Consider the following 16,705-nt stretch of genomic DNA (forward strand, 5'->3'; position numbering starts at 1 on the left):
AAACAGCAGTCTAAATGGGTGACTCCACGCTGTCAAGAACATGCATCGACGAGTGATGGGTGGTTGAGTACCGTAGGGAATTAAAGAAAGAGTCTGAGGGATGAAGAAGCAGCGGCTGAAAAGAAGAAGAAGATAAAAATATAGCGGTGAAAATTAAGGGAAGTAAATTTGGGTTGTATAATATTTATTGGTTTGTATAGGGAGCAGTATTTATCTTTTACTATCATTTAACATGGTTGAGTTAAAAACCAATATTCAAAGCCCAACTAATGCTTTGACGCCCAATTAATTTGTTGTGCTTAAGAAGTACTGATAAGGCTCCTTCATGCATTTGTTTTGGATCTAAAATCTGTGTTTTCTCTGGTGCTAACGTGCAATTGTAAGTCCAAGTGCATGAATAATCTGTCAGACCCAGGAACGAGGATCAATCACCAGGGCAGAGAAAAAAAGAGCAAAAAAGTGAAGAAAATGAGCGAAATCCTCAAAGGCACAAACGTCAAATCACGAAGTCCGTTGCCCTAGGGATTGGAGTCACGCCTATAAATACAAGGAAGAATTATTGAAGAAAGATCCGCTCTTAGTTAGAAAAATCCTTAGGAGCTTTCGGCTCACTCTTCATCTCCACTCACTTAGCTCACGCATTTGGTTTCATATGGGGAATCCTCGGTAGTGTGGTGTAGATTTGGGTTCGATTGGAAGTGTAACACCGTCCTGATAAGGGCGAAGAAACAATTTTACTTTTCCACACGTGTTTTCTGTAACATCCTGAATTATAGGGCTCGATGAGAGGTTTGGATATGTGGTGAGGAATAGTAGTTAAGTTAAACCGTAAAGTATAAATTTGATACGAAATGTCGATTAGTCAATTTTCGGCAATTTCTTTTGTCCGTGTAAAATAATAAATCGAAGCTAAGGGGTAATAATTTTATAAATTACAGATTATGGCCTAGAATTATTGTGGATAATGTGAGGAATTGTTTTGGGCCATTTGAAGGTAATTAAAAAAATTATATCACCGATTATTTCAGTTTTTAGCGAAAACGATCGACGAAACTTTTGAAGATATAGACAGGAATAATTTTTCCTTAAACTAGAATTTAAATGCTAAATGATGATATAAAGAGTTGCTAAAAGTGATATCATATGATAGGGCAATAAAATGTTACAAGATAATTAATTTATTTAAAAACTAACTAAATAATTAAATAATAATTAGAATTCTCTAGAATAAAATTGTGTCTATCATCAACTCCAACCCCCCACCCCTCATTTCAGCCAAGAACGTCCACCCCTCTCTTCCATTGAAGACAAGAGCTCAACCTTTTCATTTCCAAATCTTTTGTCATTTTAATCGGTAAATCGATCGGGAAATCGGATATCCGCCAGAAAATCAAGGTAGCCCTTTCTCCCTATCCTATTTTTATACCTTGAAATTGAGTATATGTTGATGTTGAAGGGCTGAGATTTCGTTCACTCGGGGGTAGGAAAACTAACCGATTAAATTTCGATATATATTGACGTTTACGCGATCATAGACCTTCGTTTGTTGTTGTTTGATATTTGAGTTAGAAGTTTGATTACATGGCTGTGAATTTGGATGAATATTGAACAGGGGAGGGGCTGAATTGATGATATTTGATGTGGAATGGTTGAGTTTGAGATAAAATCTTGAGGAGAATCAAATTTTGTGTTCTGCCGCCTCCTAGTTTGAATTATTAAGCATGTTTAAATATGTTCAAACTTTGGTTTAACAATTTATTTAATAACTATGATGAGTCTAGATAATCCCTGATTTTTATGGATAATTTAGGTGTTCGTTTACTATGTGTATAAATTGTTTGAACCTTATGACCATAAACTGTCAAAATTCTGGTAAACTTTCATATTTGGTATGTTTTATTCGAATTATTCAGGGTACTTGAGCTAAGGATAAAATCGAATAAATAATTTTTACATTAACTATATGGTTTCCAGGTGTTCTTGGAATTTTATGATGAATTAAAGAGTACAAATACCATTTATAAAAATTGTTTAGAAAATGCTGCCAGAAATTGTCCGATTTTGGTAGTATGTGGGAAAACGAGAATATCTCTTAAACTATTAGGAATCTCTAAGTGAATCTTGTTGGATTATAAACTGGACTTCTTTGAGTATTTAAAAATATTAGGTCAAGCCTCTAAATCCTTCCGAATGAATATAGAAGTTGTATGACGAATCGGTCCAGTGCAATTGTTATACTAGAAAGTTAAGGAATAAGGGGATATTAAGTTAATATAGCAAATGAATTTATTTAAGGTGTTTGATCATGGAATTATGATTTAGAATGAATATGAGTGTTAATGTAAATTTTGGAAACTTTCTAATTGAGGTTAGCAATTTTAACACATTAATTACATGATTATATACTTTCTGTGAATAGTAACAGAATACTTGGTGATTTTATTTGGAAGACTTTATAAGCTGAAGTTGATGAAAATAAGTATATGTTACTAATAATTACGATATTTATAGTATAAGGCATAGAAGCTTGTAACACGAGTCGTGCAAAAATGAATGGACCTAGAAGATAGCAAAGGGTCGGAAGGTGAAATAGGCTTATGTTCATAAGCCTGCGAGGTAGCGTATCCTCTCTATGTTTTTCGATTCCTTTGGTTGAGATGATGTGTGCTATAATGTGATTATTTGTGAGATGTAAATTAAACAATGTGCTTAAATATGCTTACAATTTAATATGTGGATTGTTATTATACTTATTAAATTTAATCTGAATGATCTGCGGAAATAATGGTACGAATATGAATAAAAGACATTAGATATGATGCAATGAAATGTAATAAATTATGAAGATCTGAATAATGTGAAATATGTCTGAATAGATTATGAAGATATATCCGTATGTATATGAAAAATAAGTTATCTGGTAGGCAGAACATGAATATAATAAATACAAGAGAACGATGTGTAAATGTTATAAAGTATATACTAAAAGAATGTCTGTGCATACGATAAAAATGATTATATGAAGTGATATTTGGAAATGGAATAAATGTGAAAAAGATATTTGAAAGAATAATATGAAATAAAACGTCCCATTTGCTTGGTCATATATGTTGGGTACAATTGGCATGCCATAGGACAGCAGCGCTGCATTATCTGTGATCACTCGTATTCTGGATAACCGAAGCGAGGATCGTCTGTTATCTGATGGGCCCCTATCTGATCTGCACCCTAATGGGTGGTTTGATTATTTGTCTGCACTCTAATTGGTGGTCTGAATTATCTGTCTGCACCCTCATGGGTGGTCTGTGCGGAGTCCTCTCGAGGACAAAATCCGCGTCTGCATCTGATTCTGTTTTTGATCTAATCCGTGTACCCTACCTGAAACCAAGCAGATATTGGGACTATATGATAAGATAATATAAAATAATATCTGATGACTTATGAATAAGAATTTGTAATCTGTGATATATAAAATAATATCTGATGACTTCTGAATAAGACTCTTTAATCTGTTACGTATAATATAATATCTGATGGCTGGTGGATAAAGTTATGTGATCTATGATATATAATAAGATAAGATGAAATAATATCTGACGACTTCTGAATAAATGATCTGTAATCTGTAATCTGTGATATATTATATGATAAAATAAGATAAAATAATATCTGATGAATTCTGAATAAATGATATGTAATCCGTAGTCTATGATATACGATAAGATAAGATAAAATAATATCTGATGACTTGTGAATAAATGATTTGTAATCTGTGATCTGTGATATGTGATTTGTGAAATATGATATATGATATATGATATGACTGTTGATTGGTCCTCACGGAGGAAATGATATTTTATGTTGAACGGTCCCCGCTCGGGGTAATTAACACGGAAGAATAGTATACGAAAATAAATGGTAAAAGGAGAAAATGTGATGCGAAATGATATATGATGATATGAGAAATCTGGAGAAACCAAAACTACAAGATAAAATGAAAATGTTGTAGTATAAAATAAATATATTAATATGTTATCAAGAGACCGTAAGAGAAATATGCCGAGAATGATATGATGAATATATATGGGTATCTGAACATGTATGCTTTGGTGTGAAAATTATGAGAATTTGGAATATATAGATTGTAATAATAATTCAAGGTGATAAGGAAATGACATCAAGAATGAAATCTCTGAAGAGACACAAGTAAGAATATATGGAAAAGTTGTATGACGATAATATAAATAAGTTTGATATAATGAGATTGTAAGTAATTTTGGAAATTTGTGATATTGAAATGAAAACAAGAAAAAGATTAAAAAGGAAATAATGTAGTTATCATAGTTACCATTGTCTTAGCTGAGAGGGTTGGATTCTGTAGTTTGGATATTGCTACTGGGCTTTCGAGCTCACTCCCCCTCTTTCTCCCCCTGCAGGTTAGAGTCGACATTATGTCAGTGGTGTCGCACAGCTTTGCATCTTTGGCGAGTCACTGATGGTCAACTTGGTTTAGTAGACGTGGCATGTTGGGCAATAGTTTAATCTTTAACCTTCCGTTGGGTAAATGTTACGTTTTTAAATGTAATAGATTTTTAATTATGCTTTTAAGCTAAAAAAAAAGAAAAAATTCAGCACGGGCTTTCGATACTGAAACGTGACATCACTTATTCGGTGGGTTTACCTACCGGGTAAGGGGTGTTACATTTTCTCTCGCCGACTTCCTTGCCGGAAGTTCGGCTACTGTTTTGAGGTTACATCTGCAGTTTGATGCTTAATTTAGTTTCTATTTTCTGTTTCCTCTCTGATTCTGATGCTTTACTGTTTATTTACTGATTTGGATGCTTTTCGCAATTGAATATTCGTTTGAAGTTGAGATCAGAGAGATCTGAGTTGATTTGTTGGTTGTTGGTTTGATTCGGAGTTGAATCGGGGATTGGGTGTTGTGGATCTGAGTTTTGTTGGTGTTGAATCTGATGGATCTAGTGTAGATTTCTTTTTTTTATGTTCAAATTTGAGTACGTACTTTTGGATTCGCATGGAATTTGCTATTATTGTTGATTTGCTTGACCTGGTAGATTAGATCCGGTGATATTTAGCTTAATCGTTTTGTTTAACGTTCGATTTGAAGTATGCTCTGTTCTATGCTCTGTTTGTTCTAGTTCGTGTTTGCTTACTGGAGAAGATGAAGATAATCGATAGTTAGAATCAGATCCGCTTTAGTTTGTTAGTTGCAGCTTTCTTGTCAGTAGCTATTTAGGGAAATCTGTTATGTTACTTTTTCTTATGCTCTATTGTCTAGCTGTTTTAGGAAACTTATTTTGCTTGACTCAGTCGTTTGGTGAATGATCTAAAGTTAATTTTCAGTTTCAAATCATGATTGCAATTACATTTGAAGCACTTTCAGTTCTCTGGATCCAATAGATAGAATAGATTAGTTTTAATTTCCCAGGTCTAGTTAAAACTCAACTCTCGTGTTGCTTTGCAGCAGCCAAACCCTCCAAAGTTCTCTTAATGCATTCCAAACCCTTCCGTCCTCGTGGATTTGATCCTGACTTCCCTATACTAGCCAATAGTATAGAGGGTTGAGGTTTTGAAACGAGATTGTTGTGACAACGACTAAATTCTGAGAGTTCATGATCTTCTAGACCTTGTGCTCTAGCGAATCCTCTGGACCTAAGAGTTTACTTTTATATCGGCACACACATCCAGTCCCATACCCCTTCAAGTACATAATCACGTAATAATATGATTTTTTTAATCTCTATTATATATTCTTAACTTATTGCTGTCGTTTCTTCTTTTAGTTGTTTAATCAATAATGTTATGAGACACGTATAGAAAAAAGTGTTTTGAAGAAAATAACAAAAATAATAGTACTAATAAATTTATAAAGTTGAAAGGATTTCTTATCTCATGAATTTAACTCTTTCTTTTATTTTCTAAAATAATCTTCTTTACGATTCAAATAAAAAGTAATAGAAAAAGAATAATTTGTTGACAATTTTCATGTTAATTATGTATGAAAACTTAAATTTGTAATATTTAAATAAATACATTACATGATAATTACGGTGATAAAGATTTGTAAATATTGGAATTTTACTATTTTCATAAACTCGTTATAGCAATAAAAAATTGAAATTATAAGAGATTTCTTTGTAGCGTATTTTAATTTTAAGTAAAAAAATTATTTATCAGCAAATATTTTTAGTACAACTAATAATTATGATTATATGATTTTTATATGTAGTATTGCTTAATATATCAAAGTATTATGTTTTATTAACTTGCATGTTTATGTAACATAGTTTTAGAGAAATAAATTTAGGTGTTGCTTAATTTTTAAAAATTTGAAAGTTTATTTATTCAATAATTGGGTATTAGAGAAATGAAATGCGAGAAATTAAATTTAGATATTGTTTAATTTTTCAAAATTTTAAATGAATATTAAAAAACCGTGCTATGCACGGGTTCAAAAAATATTTTATAATTCGATAAAAATAATATACGTCGTGCATAGCACGGGGTGTAATACTAGTTTCAATAATTATCAAAAAAGTCAACTCAAAAGTAATAGTACTACTAATTTCTTTCATTTAGGAATCTATTTTAATCGATAAATAAATAAAAATTTAATTCAATTATTGCCCGACATTGTAGAACAAACCTAAGCAGATAATTCTAAGAGTGAACTATACTAATAGTCCCTGATCTTGTTGAAAAATGCACCAATGGTCTCTAAAAAAATTTTATAGCCTATTTGGTCCCTAAATATTACATTTTTGGTACATGTCGCTCTTTTATACCCTTCTGCATTTGAAAAATCCCCTAAATGCCATGGAGGGCATTTTCGGTATCTAAAAATTATAATTTTAGTACATCTTCAATCATGCAATTATTTTGGACATACATAAAAGCACCTTTCACAACAAAAATATTTTCTTTTGAATTAATTCACTTGAATTTTTTATATAATTACTTGAATAATGTATAGATTAAGCTTTATAATGAAAAAAATTACTATAATTCACTTTAATATTTTTAGTAAAAAAATGTTACTTGCAAGAGTTCGCTTTAATTTATGTTAGAAATAATTCAATTAAATTTTAATTATTATATTTAAAAAATATTCTTCACTATACTATATTTTAATTAACGTAATTAAAATATTTATTTTTCAGTTAAGTATAGTAACATTTAAATATTTAAGTAACACTTTTTGAATAAAAAATTACAATAATTCACTATAATATTTTTTCTTCTCAAATTTTAAAAAAATTAGTAAAATTTTTAAGTGAAAATAAATCCCACGAAGAATTTTCTATGATTCACTTTAATATTTATATTTAAAAATGTTACTATTAAATATAATATTTTCTTCATAAATATATAGATTAATTTGTATAAAAAATAATATTTAATTTTAAAAATAAATAAAGCATAATTAAAACATATGGTTTCTTATTTAAAATTTTGAAATCATGAAGCATCAAATATTATTTGAATGAAAGTATAATTGAGTTTATAAAAGAAAATGGTGATGGGAGAAAAAATGAAAAAAATTAAAAGGAGAGTAGAAAGGTCCAAAATGCCCCAAAACTTTAAATATTCACACTAGTGGTGCCTAGAGTTACTTTAGTCTTATCATACCAAAAATGATATAAAAAAATTTTAAGGACCATTGGTGCATTTTGCAACAAGATCAGGGAATATTAGATCATGTTTATCATCAACCACTCAACACAACCAACCATCCACTTTTTCAATATTTAATTAATTTCTATCTCCCTCACATCATCATTCACATCATTAATATTCATCCAACTCAACCACACATTTTTTATGGTTTATCAATGACCAGCCAACCACACCAATATTTAATCATTTTTATATTATTTTATAATAATAATATTAACATATAAAATATTTATTATTGCACAATAAAATTTATATAAAATCACAATAAATAACAAATTATAAATTATAAAAATAAACAAATAAAAAATATAAACTACAATAATTAAAATATGAAATTTAAAATACATTATTAGTGCAAAACTAGCAAAGAAAGCTAAAAAAATACTCCATGAAATTGTATCAAAGAAGGATTATGGGAGAAGAAAAGATAATATTTTTTATTTAAAACTATAGCAAACGTGGTCTTCATCTGTAGAGAATGAAAAATTATAAAATTTGATATAATTTTTGGATATAATATATAAAAGATATTTTAATTTAAAATAAAATATTTATTAACTAATGATATTGTGCCTTGTGGCCCTCAAAGGGACCGTGGCCGAAGAGAATTTTTCTTAATTAGTTTACTCTAATTCTAATCCTATTGAAGAATTTTGAGGTACATGCCTTCATCGATTGAAGATCCTCCAGATAATTGTATTGTTTTGCGCGTTTTTCAATTTCTGTTTTTTTTAATCAGAAGCGAGTACGATGGCGAATTCCAGAAGCGCATCAGCGGCGATTTGCCTGAGCAGATCGGCGATGTCAGCCTTCCGAGCGTCCAGCGCCGGCCGCCAGATTCCCCACACTCCATCCGCCGCCTGCCAATCGGCTATCGGGCGCCCCCGTGCCCTAATGTTCCCCACTGGCAGCAACATCTCTTCCTCTACCCTGTTCTCTGCGTCATGCCTCAACCGCGTAGCATCCCGCCCCTACTCCTCTTCTGCCCAGGTGCGTCGTTTTGGTTTCGTTTTCTAGTGACTCGGAACGCATTATCGATTTCGTTAGAATTCAAGTTTTTCGCGATGGTAGTGCTCAGCTGCTAATTGTGCTGTAAACGTAGAAACAGATCTGGTTGTGTAATTGTGAGTTCGATGGAGATGGCATTCGCATGATCTCTTTTTGCGGTTCTGTTTTATGCAGTTGAGGAGTTAGTTTTTGTTAATTGTCTGGAAAATTTGTGATCTTATATGGAAATGTATTTCATGTCTTACAAACAGATACTCCTAGTTTCCGGATTTGATTTTGCTACGGATCAGTAACTCGAGTATATCTATTGGTTATATGCCAATTGGCCTGGGCTATTGAAATGCAAAGTCTTGTTAATCCTTCAGAACCTTTTTGTTTGATAATGCATATACACACAGTGTAGACAAGTTGTTATAAAAGATACTTCATTATGTGCAGTCGACAGGAACCATAGGCTTTAGAAGGATATGCTCCTAGAACTTCTACGGAGTATGATATATGATTGGGTATCATTATCCTGACTACTTGTATTTTTCTAATCCTTCCCTTTCAATGGAATGTTAGTCAAACAAAATTAGCTTAAATGATACTCCAAGAAATTTATCAAAGGTCTTGGGATGTACTATCAAACTTCCAATTCATCTTAGTAATACTCCCTCCGTCCCTGAAAAGTATGAACATTTGGTTCGGCACGAATTTTAATGTATAATTGGTAAAGTAAGAGAGAGATAAAGGGTAGTGTAAGTAGTGTTACTGGTGAGAGTGCTCCACATCATTAGTACTTAGTAGTATAGTGTAATGCTATAAGTTGTAAATAAAATGATGTTTAGGGGTGATAGGAGGGAAAAGATGAGACTATGACTCTGTGTGTGTGTGTCAGCTGGCCAGGAGGGTATCTAGACCTAGCTGTGTCGTTGGGTCTGTGTCTATCTTCCCTATCAACAAAAAATACCTCAACCCACTTCTACTGGCTAGTATAGTGGAGTAAGGGTCGAATCCCACAGAGATGGATGTAGGCGAGATACACTTGCGATGACATTCTGGGAGCGGTTGGTTAGCTACCACGCTTTTTTGGGGTTGAGTTTTACCTAGTCGGAAAATGAAATGGAACCTATACCCCTCCTGACCAGTAGGTCAGGGTGGGCTCTAAATGCTGCGTGCTAAGAGAAATTAAAGTGCGTGTGTAAATTAGGGTACGAGTGTGTATGTGAGAAGCTACTAGACAAAACTTACTAAAAATGACTAGACAAAAGGTGAACAGAATCAAAGGACATGCTGGCAGACTGCCTCCTGGGTGTGCAGAAAAGCTGAAAAAGTGCAAGTACAAAAGCAAAAAGCAACAAAAGCAACACAAGTGGTCCCATTCTTTGATTGTGACATTATCTTCTTCACCAAGCTAAACAACAAGATCTAAAAAAACTCCATTGATGAATGATCAAGCTTGAAAATTCGAAAATGCAATATTTAACTTGAAATCGAGAACGAAAGCTAAGAAAACTGAGATCTACGCAAACTGGTCAGCGAGACAAGGTGACAGAAGCAAGCAGAAACGATTCCCATGCATTTTTTAGAAACTTAACTCGATTAAAACTTGTAAACACTCCAAGAAAACCTAGATCTAACTAAGCAAAGCAGATTCAAGCACTTAAACCACGGAAATCAACGTAAAACTACCAGATCTAGCTACTTGGCAGAAAGAAATAATAAGCAAGCTGAAACACAAAATAAAACCACAATAAACTTCATTGCATTCAAGATTATCACCCAAAAGATATTCTATCTAAGTAGCTACTGGAATCCAAATCAAAGGCAAGCAAAAACAAGTACTTAAACTAAGAAATCTTAAAAACAAAGCAAGTAAAAGATTGTTTGGCTCATCGGAAACTGAAACTGGAGGAATTTCTGGAACTACGGCGGCTGGAATGAATCAGGCATGATGCTCCTCGCCGGCAGGTGGCCGGAATCTTCAAGTCAGGATGCTGGATTTAGATGGAACTAAGAGCTAGTGGAGCTATTCTCCTCAAAAGTGATGATAAGTCCTAAGTAAAGTGGTGTGTAGATTCCTCCTTTTCTTTATGTTCAGCTCCTATTTATAGGGTGGCTTGCCCTAATTTCTAGGGCTTTCTCTTCATGTGGAATGACAATTTTGCCCTTCTTTAGATAGGTGATTATTCCAAGCAAGTCCTTCCTTCTCGTGTCCAGTTCTGTAGCATCCATCCTGACCAGTTTGCGTATTTTCTGCTCATACTGACCAGTTTGCACACTCTTCGCAGCTTTTTCACTCGAATTCCTTCTAAACCTTCCCTCCTGATTTAGTACTTCAACCTGCACACTTTAACAACTATTTTGCAGATATTATCCAATAAAGCACCTTATACTGACCAGTAACCAAGGCTTAGAATGCGACTTATCAAGGGGAAATGTGTTTTTTAACTATTCCAAAATTAGAAAGTTCATACTTTTCAGAGAAGGATTAATAAGAAAATAGTTCATACTTTTCAGGGACGGAGGGGTAGTAGATTAGCCTATAGCCCTATACTACTTTTATCTATCCAGGCATGTAAACTCGCCCCTAATGTTCTTTAGGTGCAGAAGTTCTTTATCATTTTCTGTGCAGTCTCACAACTCTGTTTAAACCGCATATCCTTTTCCTTTGGTCAGTCTTGTCTATGCCTTTTTGACTCCCCATTTGGGCATTAGCTTCTCTCTCCATGCTTATTGAATTAAGATACATGTTAATATCAGGAATGAGGTCCCTTCCGACCATGATAATCTTTTGCCAAAGGCTCCACTTGTTCTCGTCATAGTTCTCATAAAATTCCTTTGAGATTATGTTGCTGAGTATATTTCTTTGTTAACACTTGTACACCTTGTTATTTGTTTCCAAGTCATTAAGCATTAAGCAGGCCTGCTGCATTTAGTTTTCTATAGATTTTTAAGACTATATATAGTTCATGGTAACTGTTCTAATAGAAAAGATTGGTTATTTCCAGATCCCAGGAACTAGAGCTATTCGGTCTGTACTCTGGCATATAAATGACGGAATGGAAGAGGTTCTGGCTGATTATGTTCACCACGAAATGACTCGAACATGGATCTCAATCTGTTTGAGACTGTTTGTTGTAATCATGACCAAGGATGTTGTCGTGGCTGTTGCTGATCTCTAAAGGCGGGGTTGTCCACGTTCAAAAGTGCTCATATGGAACTCGTCTCAGGCACACTCTTCCTGCCTTTAGCAAGAAGGGAAAGGAATAAAGTGTTCTTCAGATGACTGATCTCTGTCTGGAAATGTATGAATTCTGGAATAGATTGTTATAAGGTGCATATTACCTACTGCTCAGAAATAAAATTGATCTTGCAGAGCAAGTATGAAGTTATGGTGTGATTTCTGTTTTTATACCGTTGCTGCATTTGGATGCATGAATTTTTTGAAACAGACTAGGTTAAATAATTATCAGAATCCCGAAGTTACTAAATCATCTTCTACACAGATAAGATATTATAAACAAAATTATACTTAAATTACATAATAACCAAGTTTAACACCTAAATATTACTACTCCAATTATAAAGCATATTTTATGGTGCTTTGTATTGCAAAATCCCACCAATTATAAGAAGATGGTTGTCCATTATAATTATTAGTTGATTAAATTGATAAAAAAAACAAAGGATAATGGAACAAACAATCCTTTATATTTGCTCTTATTTATGTATTAAACTAAATAATATGACTAAATTTTACTATTGTCATTTTATTTCGGAATGTTAAAAAATTTAGGAGTAATTCATTGTCTCATATAGTTTTGATTTAATTAATTACTTTTTTGCCCATCTGGTTGGATCGTGAACAGGGACATGCAAGTTGAGCATCCCTGTTAAATGGATGCGTTCAGTTATGACCTCGCTTTGCGCTTCATTCGCCAATAATTTAAATTTAATTTGCAATCTCCCTAAAAACAAAGAAACACTAAGATTAGAAGCATAGGGAGATTCCAAACATATCATTACACGACTTGATTTTCTTCCTTTCAAAGAAAAGCACAAATTTAAGGATTCAGATTATGTTGTTTATCTGAAAAAGGGACAATAAATTTTCATTTTCAAATGAGTTCTGATGATGGATCCTCTAAAAAAGTTTCCAGGAAACCCAGATGTAAAATTTCCTAATTTCCCTCAATCTATTTTTTTTTGTGTGTCATGCATGTTACAATCTTTTCATTGTCAATTGGTAAATTTTGATTTTTTTTTGCAGATTCAAGATTTACTCAGCAAGAACTCCCCGCCTGCAAACCGATTCTTACTCCTGCATTGGTATGTTTTCTCAATATTTGATCATTGATAAATGATAATACTAAAAGATTGTCTGTCTTTGATCATAATTGTTGATTTTAGGTCATTGGAATTCTTATGTGCCTTGGCATAATCTCCATTCCAATCGGTCTGCTTGCTCTTTCCGCATCCAAGAATGTAATCATCTTCCATCTCTCTCTCTTTATGATCTGCAAGATTGTTTGATGTTGTTTTGCAAAAAATCCATTGGAAAAACAGAACTACATCTAGAATTCTGCTGTTCCCCAATACAAGATCCTAGCTTGTTTTTATTTGTGTAAAAAATGATCAACTGTTACATGTGTATAAATTTAGGTGGTTGAAGTGGTGGACCGTTATGACGACGTGTGCATTCCATCAACTGACCAGAAGGTTGGCTTCATCAAAGATCCTGCAACAAACAAAACCTGCATCAGGACCTTCACTGTAATTAGTCTAATCTCCTTATCTGTTTTTTTTTAATTTATTGGTGCTGAATCTCTTGTTTCATGGCCTATTTCTCACCCTACAGATTCCAAAGAAGATGAGGAAGCCAGTCTATGTGTATTACCAGCTTGACAACTTCTATCAGAATCATAGAAGGTTATCGATATGATCTGTGTTGCAATTAGATCAATGTGGACTAGTTGAAACAGACCGAAAGGGGATTTAATTAGCTAAACCTTTTGCTAGTGCAGATATGTGAAAAGCAGAAGTGACCGTCAGTTATGGAACCCCAAAGCTGAGTCTAGCACCACTGTATGTGATCCAGAAGGGCAAACAGGTGATGGTAAGCCCATTGTTCCATGTGGGCTCATAGCTTGGAGTTTGTTCAACGATACCTACATGCTGTCCAAGAACGATGCTGCTTTGCAAATTAACAAGAAAGACATCGCTTGGAGGAGCGATAGAACTCATAAATTCAGTTCCAATATCTACCCCAAGAACTTCCAGAATGGCACCTTGATTGGGGGTGGAAAACTTGATGAGAGTATACCTGTTAGTACACCTATCATTGTTTTTCTTGTAAATGTTGATTTGTTTGTCATAGTTCTTTTGTCTGTTTTTTAATCAAACGGGATCATCACTGTATGTCTCCATCTTGCTAGGACCATCAATTTGCATATACATATAACTTCAAAAACAGCACCTAAATCAGAAAATACACTTCCTATTTGTGCTTATTTTTCTTGCACCTTTCAATCGGTTGTCATGTGTTATTATTTTCATTTTCTTGGAATTGATTTGCTGTCATATGTCTAAGCCTTTTGTATTCTTTCCTTATTTCTTGCCACATTGATCTTTGGTTACATATGTGAAAACAGCTGAGCCAGCAAGAGGATCTGATGGTGTGGATGCGGACTTCAGCGCTGCCTACGTTCAGGAAACTATACGGGAAGATCGAGACAGACCTCGAAGCCAATGAGAAGATCACAGTGACCATACAGAACAACTACAATACATACTCCTTCAATGGGAAGAAGAAGCTGGTGATCTCAACGGCGACATGGATCGGTGGGAAGAATGACTTTATTGGCAAAATGTACATGGCTGTTGGAGGGACCAGCATTGTTCTTGGTGTCATTTTCTCACTTCTTTATGTTTTCAAGCCAAGGTAACTAACTCACCACTTTAATTTCAAGTTTTTGTATTCATTATCTCAGATTCTTGTTGTTGAATCATCTCTGAGCAGGCCTTTGGGAGATCCCTCCTATCTGTCATGGAACAAGAGTCCAACCTTGGATTGACTGTTTTGTTGCTTACAATGAAGTACTATGATTCTCTCTCTTGTTTAGAGAGAGGGGTGAAGCAGTTCTTGCAACATTTTTCATCATGGGATTGCTATTCTTTTTTCTTCCTTTTTAAAAAAACTTTAATCAGCACTAAGAAATTCATGGCTGGCGGAGAATTTCTGTTTCGAAATTCAGTTATCGAGACTTTTGCTTCTTAGCTCATATTTATGCTTCATTGTATTTGCCAAGTGGGGTTTATTGCAACGAGTTGATCGAATGAAAGTGATATGCTTGTCTTTATTACTCATATTACTTGAATTCATCTAGTGTTTGTGTGTTTTTAGAGACACCTATTTTTGGAAGCATATGGAGTACTAGACTACTAGTAAACATGTTTACACATTTCTTATATCCCCTTATAATAATAAAAAAAAAGTACCCAACAATAAAAATACTAACGTGTAATTTTGTTTGCACTCATGCGGTCCTTGAAAAAAATATCAGAAGTTGTCAATTAACTTAGGGTATGATCACATTATATGATGAGTTCAACCTTCACTTTTAAAAACTTTTTTTAGGATGAAACTGTCAAGGTATTAAAGAAAGTTCAACCTTCACTTTTTAAAACTTTTTTTAGGATGAAACTGTCCCAAATTCCTTCAAGGGTATTAAAAGAAAGTTGTTATGATTTTGATTTTTGAACTTATATTAATTAATTAAATTCAATCAAGTTTGTGTTACGGATTCAATTCTCATATCGGTTGTGAGAGCCTCACAACCGATGTGAGATATATAGGCTAAATGGACTCTCTCTTCTAACATGCTAGTCTTTTGGACTGGGTTCTCATGTTTGGTCTGTATCAATTAGTGCTTTCATTGAGAGCCCAAACGGCTCGGAGTGGTGGTCGGGCAACGAACTCGCCTTGACCAACGAGTAAGTTTGGGCCGACTCGGAGTGGTGACCCAGAGAGTGGTGGCCGGACAAAGAATCCGCCGTGATCAACGAGAACTCGGAGTGGTGGCCTGGCAAAGAATCAGTCGTGTTGCCCGGCAAAGAACCAGTCGTGACCAACGAGGACGTTGGCCCTTAAAGGAGGGTCGAATGGTACAGACTCAATTCCTACACCAGTTGCTCCGCCGTGACCAACGAGAACTCGGAGTGGTGGCCTGGCAATGAACCAGTCGTGTTGCCCGGCAAAGAGCTAGTCGTGTTGCCTGGTAAAGAACCAGTCGTGACCAACGAGGACATTGACCCTTAAAGGAGGGTCGAATGTTACAGACTCAATTCCCACACGGTTGTGAGAGCAACTGGTGTGTGGTATATAGGCTTATGATTTTGATTTTTGAACTTACAAACTGTCCCCAATTCCTTCAAGGGTATTAAAGAAAGTTGTTATGATTTTGATTTTTGAACTTATATTAATTAATTAAATTTAATTAAGTTTGTGTTACGGATTCAATTCCCACATCGGTTGTGAGAGCAACTAATGTGGGATATATAGGCTAAATGGACTCTCTCTCCTAACAGGCTAGTCTTTTGGACTGAGTTCTCCTGTTTGGTCTGTATCAATTAGTGCTTTCATTGAGAGCCCAAACGACTCGGAGTGGTGGTCGGACAACGAACTCGCCGTGACCAACGAGTACGTTTGGGCCGACTCGGAGTGGTGACCCAGAGAGTGGTGGCCGGGCAAAGAATCCGTCGTGATCAACGAGAACTCGGAGTAGTTGCCTAGCAAAGAACCAGTCGTGACCAACGAGGACGTTGGCCCTTAAAGGAGGGTCGAATGTTACGGACTCAATTCCTACACCAGTTGCTCCGCCGTGATCAACGAGAACTCGGAGTGGTGGCCTGGCAAAGAACTAGTCGTGTTGCCCAGCAAAGAACCAGTCGTGACCAACGAGGACGTTGACCCTTAAAGGAGGGTCGAATGTTACAGACTCAATTTCCACATCGG

The 16,705-nt window shown here is 34.6% G+C and overlaps 1 protein-coding gene and 1 long non-coding RNA gene across 5 annotated transcripts; both read left to right on the plus strand.

The window, feature by feature from the left end:
- The first annotated feature begins 1,110 nt into the window (after positions 1-1,110).
- Positions 1,111-4,797, plus strand: LOC121802545. Its single transcript, XR_006050807.1, has 3 exons — positions 1,111-1,395; positions 2,512-2,616; positions 4,437-4,797. It is a non-coding gene; the product is annotated as an uncharacterized LOC121802545 (long non-coding RNA).
- A 3,436-nt stretch (positions 4,798-8,233) lies between these two features.
- On the plus strand, positions 8,234-15,053 carry LOC121802849 (ALA-interacting subunit 1-like). 4 transcript variants are annotated; one of them, XM_042202543.1, is made up of 10 exons: positions 8,234-8,356; positions 8,438-8,688; positions 11,700-12,025; positions 12,962-13,020; positions 13,102-13,176; positions 13,354-13,464; positions 13,550-13,620; positions 13,716-14,016; positions 14,343-14,632; positions 14,711-15,053. In XM_042202543.1, exons 5-10 carry the CDS (start codon positions 13,117-13,119, stop codon positions 14,763-14,765), a joined length of 888 nt encoding a protein of 295 aa, XP_042058477.1. In that variant the 5' UTR covers positions 8,234-8,356; positions 8,438-8,688; positions 11,700-12,025; positions 12,962-13,020; positions 13,102-13,116; the 3' UTR covers positions 14,766-15,053. The 4 variants fall into 4 exon arrangements, with proteins under 4 accessions (XP_042058477.1, XP_042058478.1, XP_042058476.1 ...); XM_042202544.1 differs by lacking the exon at positions 8,234-8,356 and having other exon boundaries at positions 8,363-8,688; positions 13,068-13,176; XM_042202542.1 differs by lacking the exons at positions 8,234-8,356; positions 8,438-8,688; positions 11,700-12,025 and adding an exon at positions 12,636-12,862.
- Positions 15,054-16,705: the final 1,652 nt, after the last annotated feature.

Source organism: Salvia splendens, chromosome 5 (assembly GCF_004379255.2).
Source record: "Salvia splendens isolate huo1 chromosome 5, SspV2, whole genome shotgun sequence".
Classification (NCBI taxonomy): domain Eukaryota; kingdom Viridiplantae; phylum Streptophyta; class Magnoliopsida; order Lamiales; family Lamiaceae; genus Salvia; species Salvia splendens.

Coding starts and splice junctions, on each gene's coding strand:
- LOC121802849 (XM_042202542.1), top strand. CDS start 12,814: ATGAGTTCTGATGATGGATCCTCTAAAAAAGTTTCCAGGAAACCCAGA. Junction 13,621..13,715: donor TTCTATCAGAATCATAGAAG/GTTATCGATATG, acceptor TTGCTAGTGCAG/ATATGTGAAAAGCAGAAGTG. Junction 14,017..14,342: donor AACTTGATGAGAGTATACCT/GTTAGTACACCT, acceptor ATGTGAAAACAG/CTGAGCCAGCAAGAGGATCT.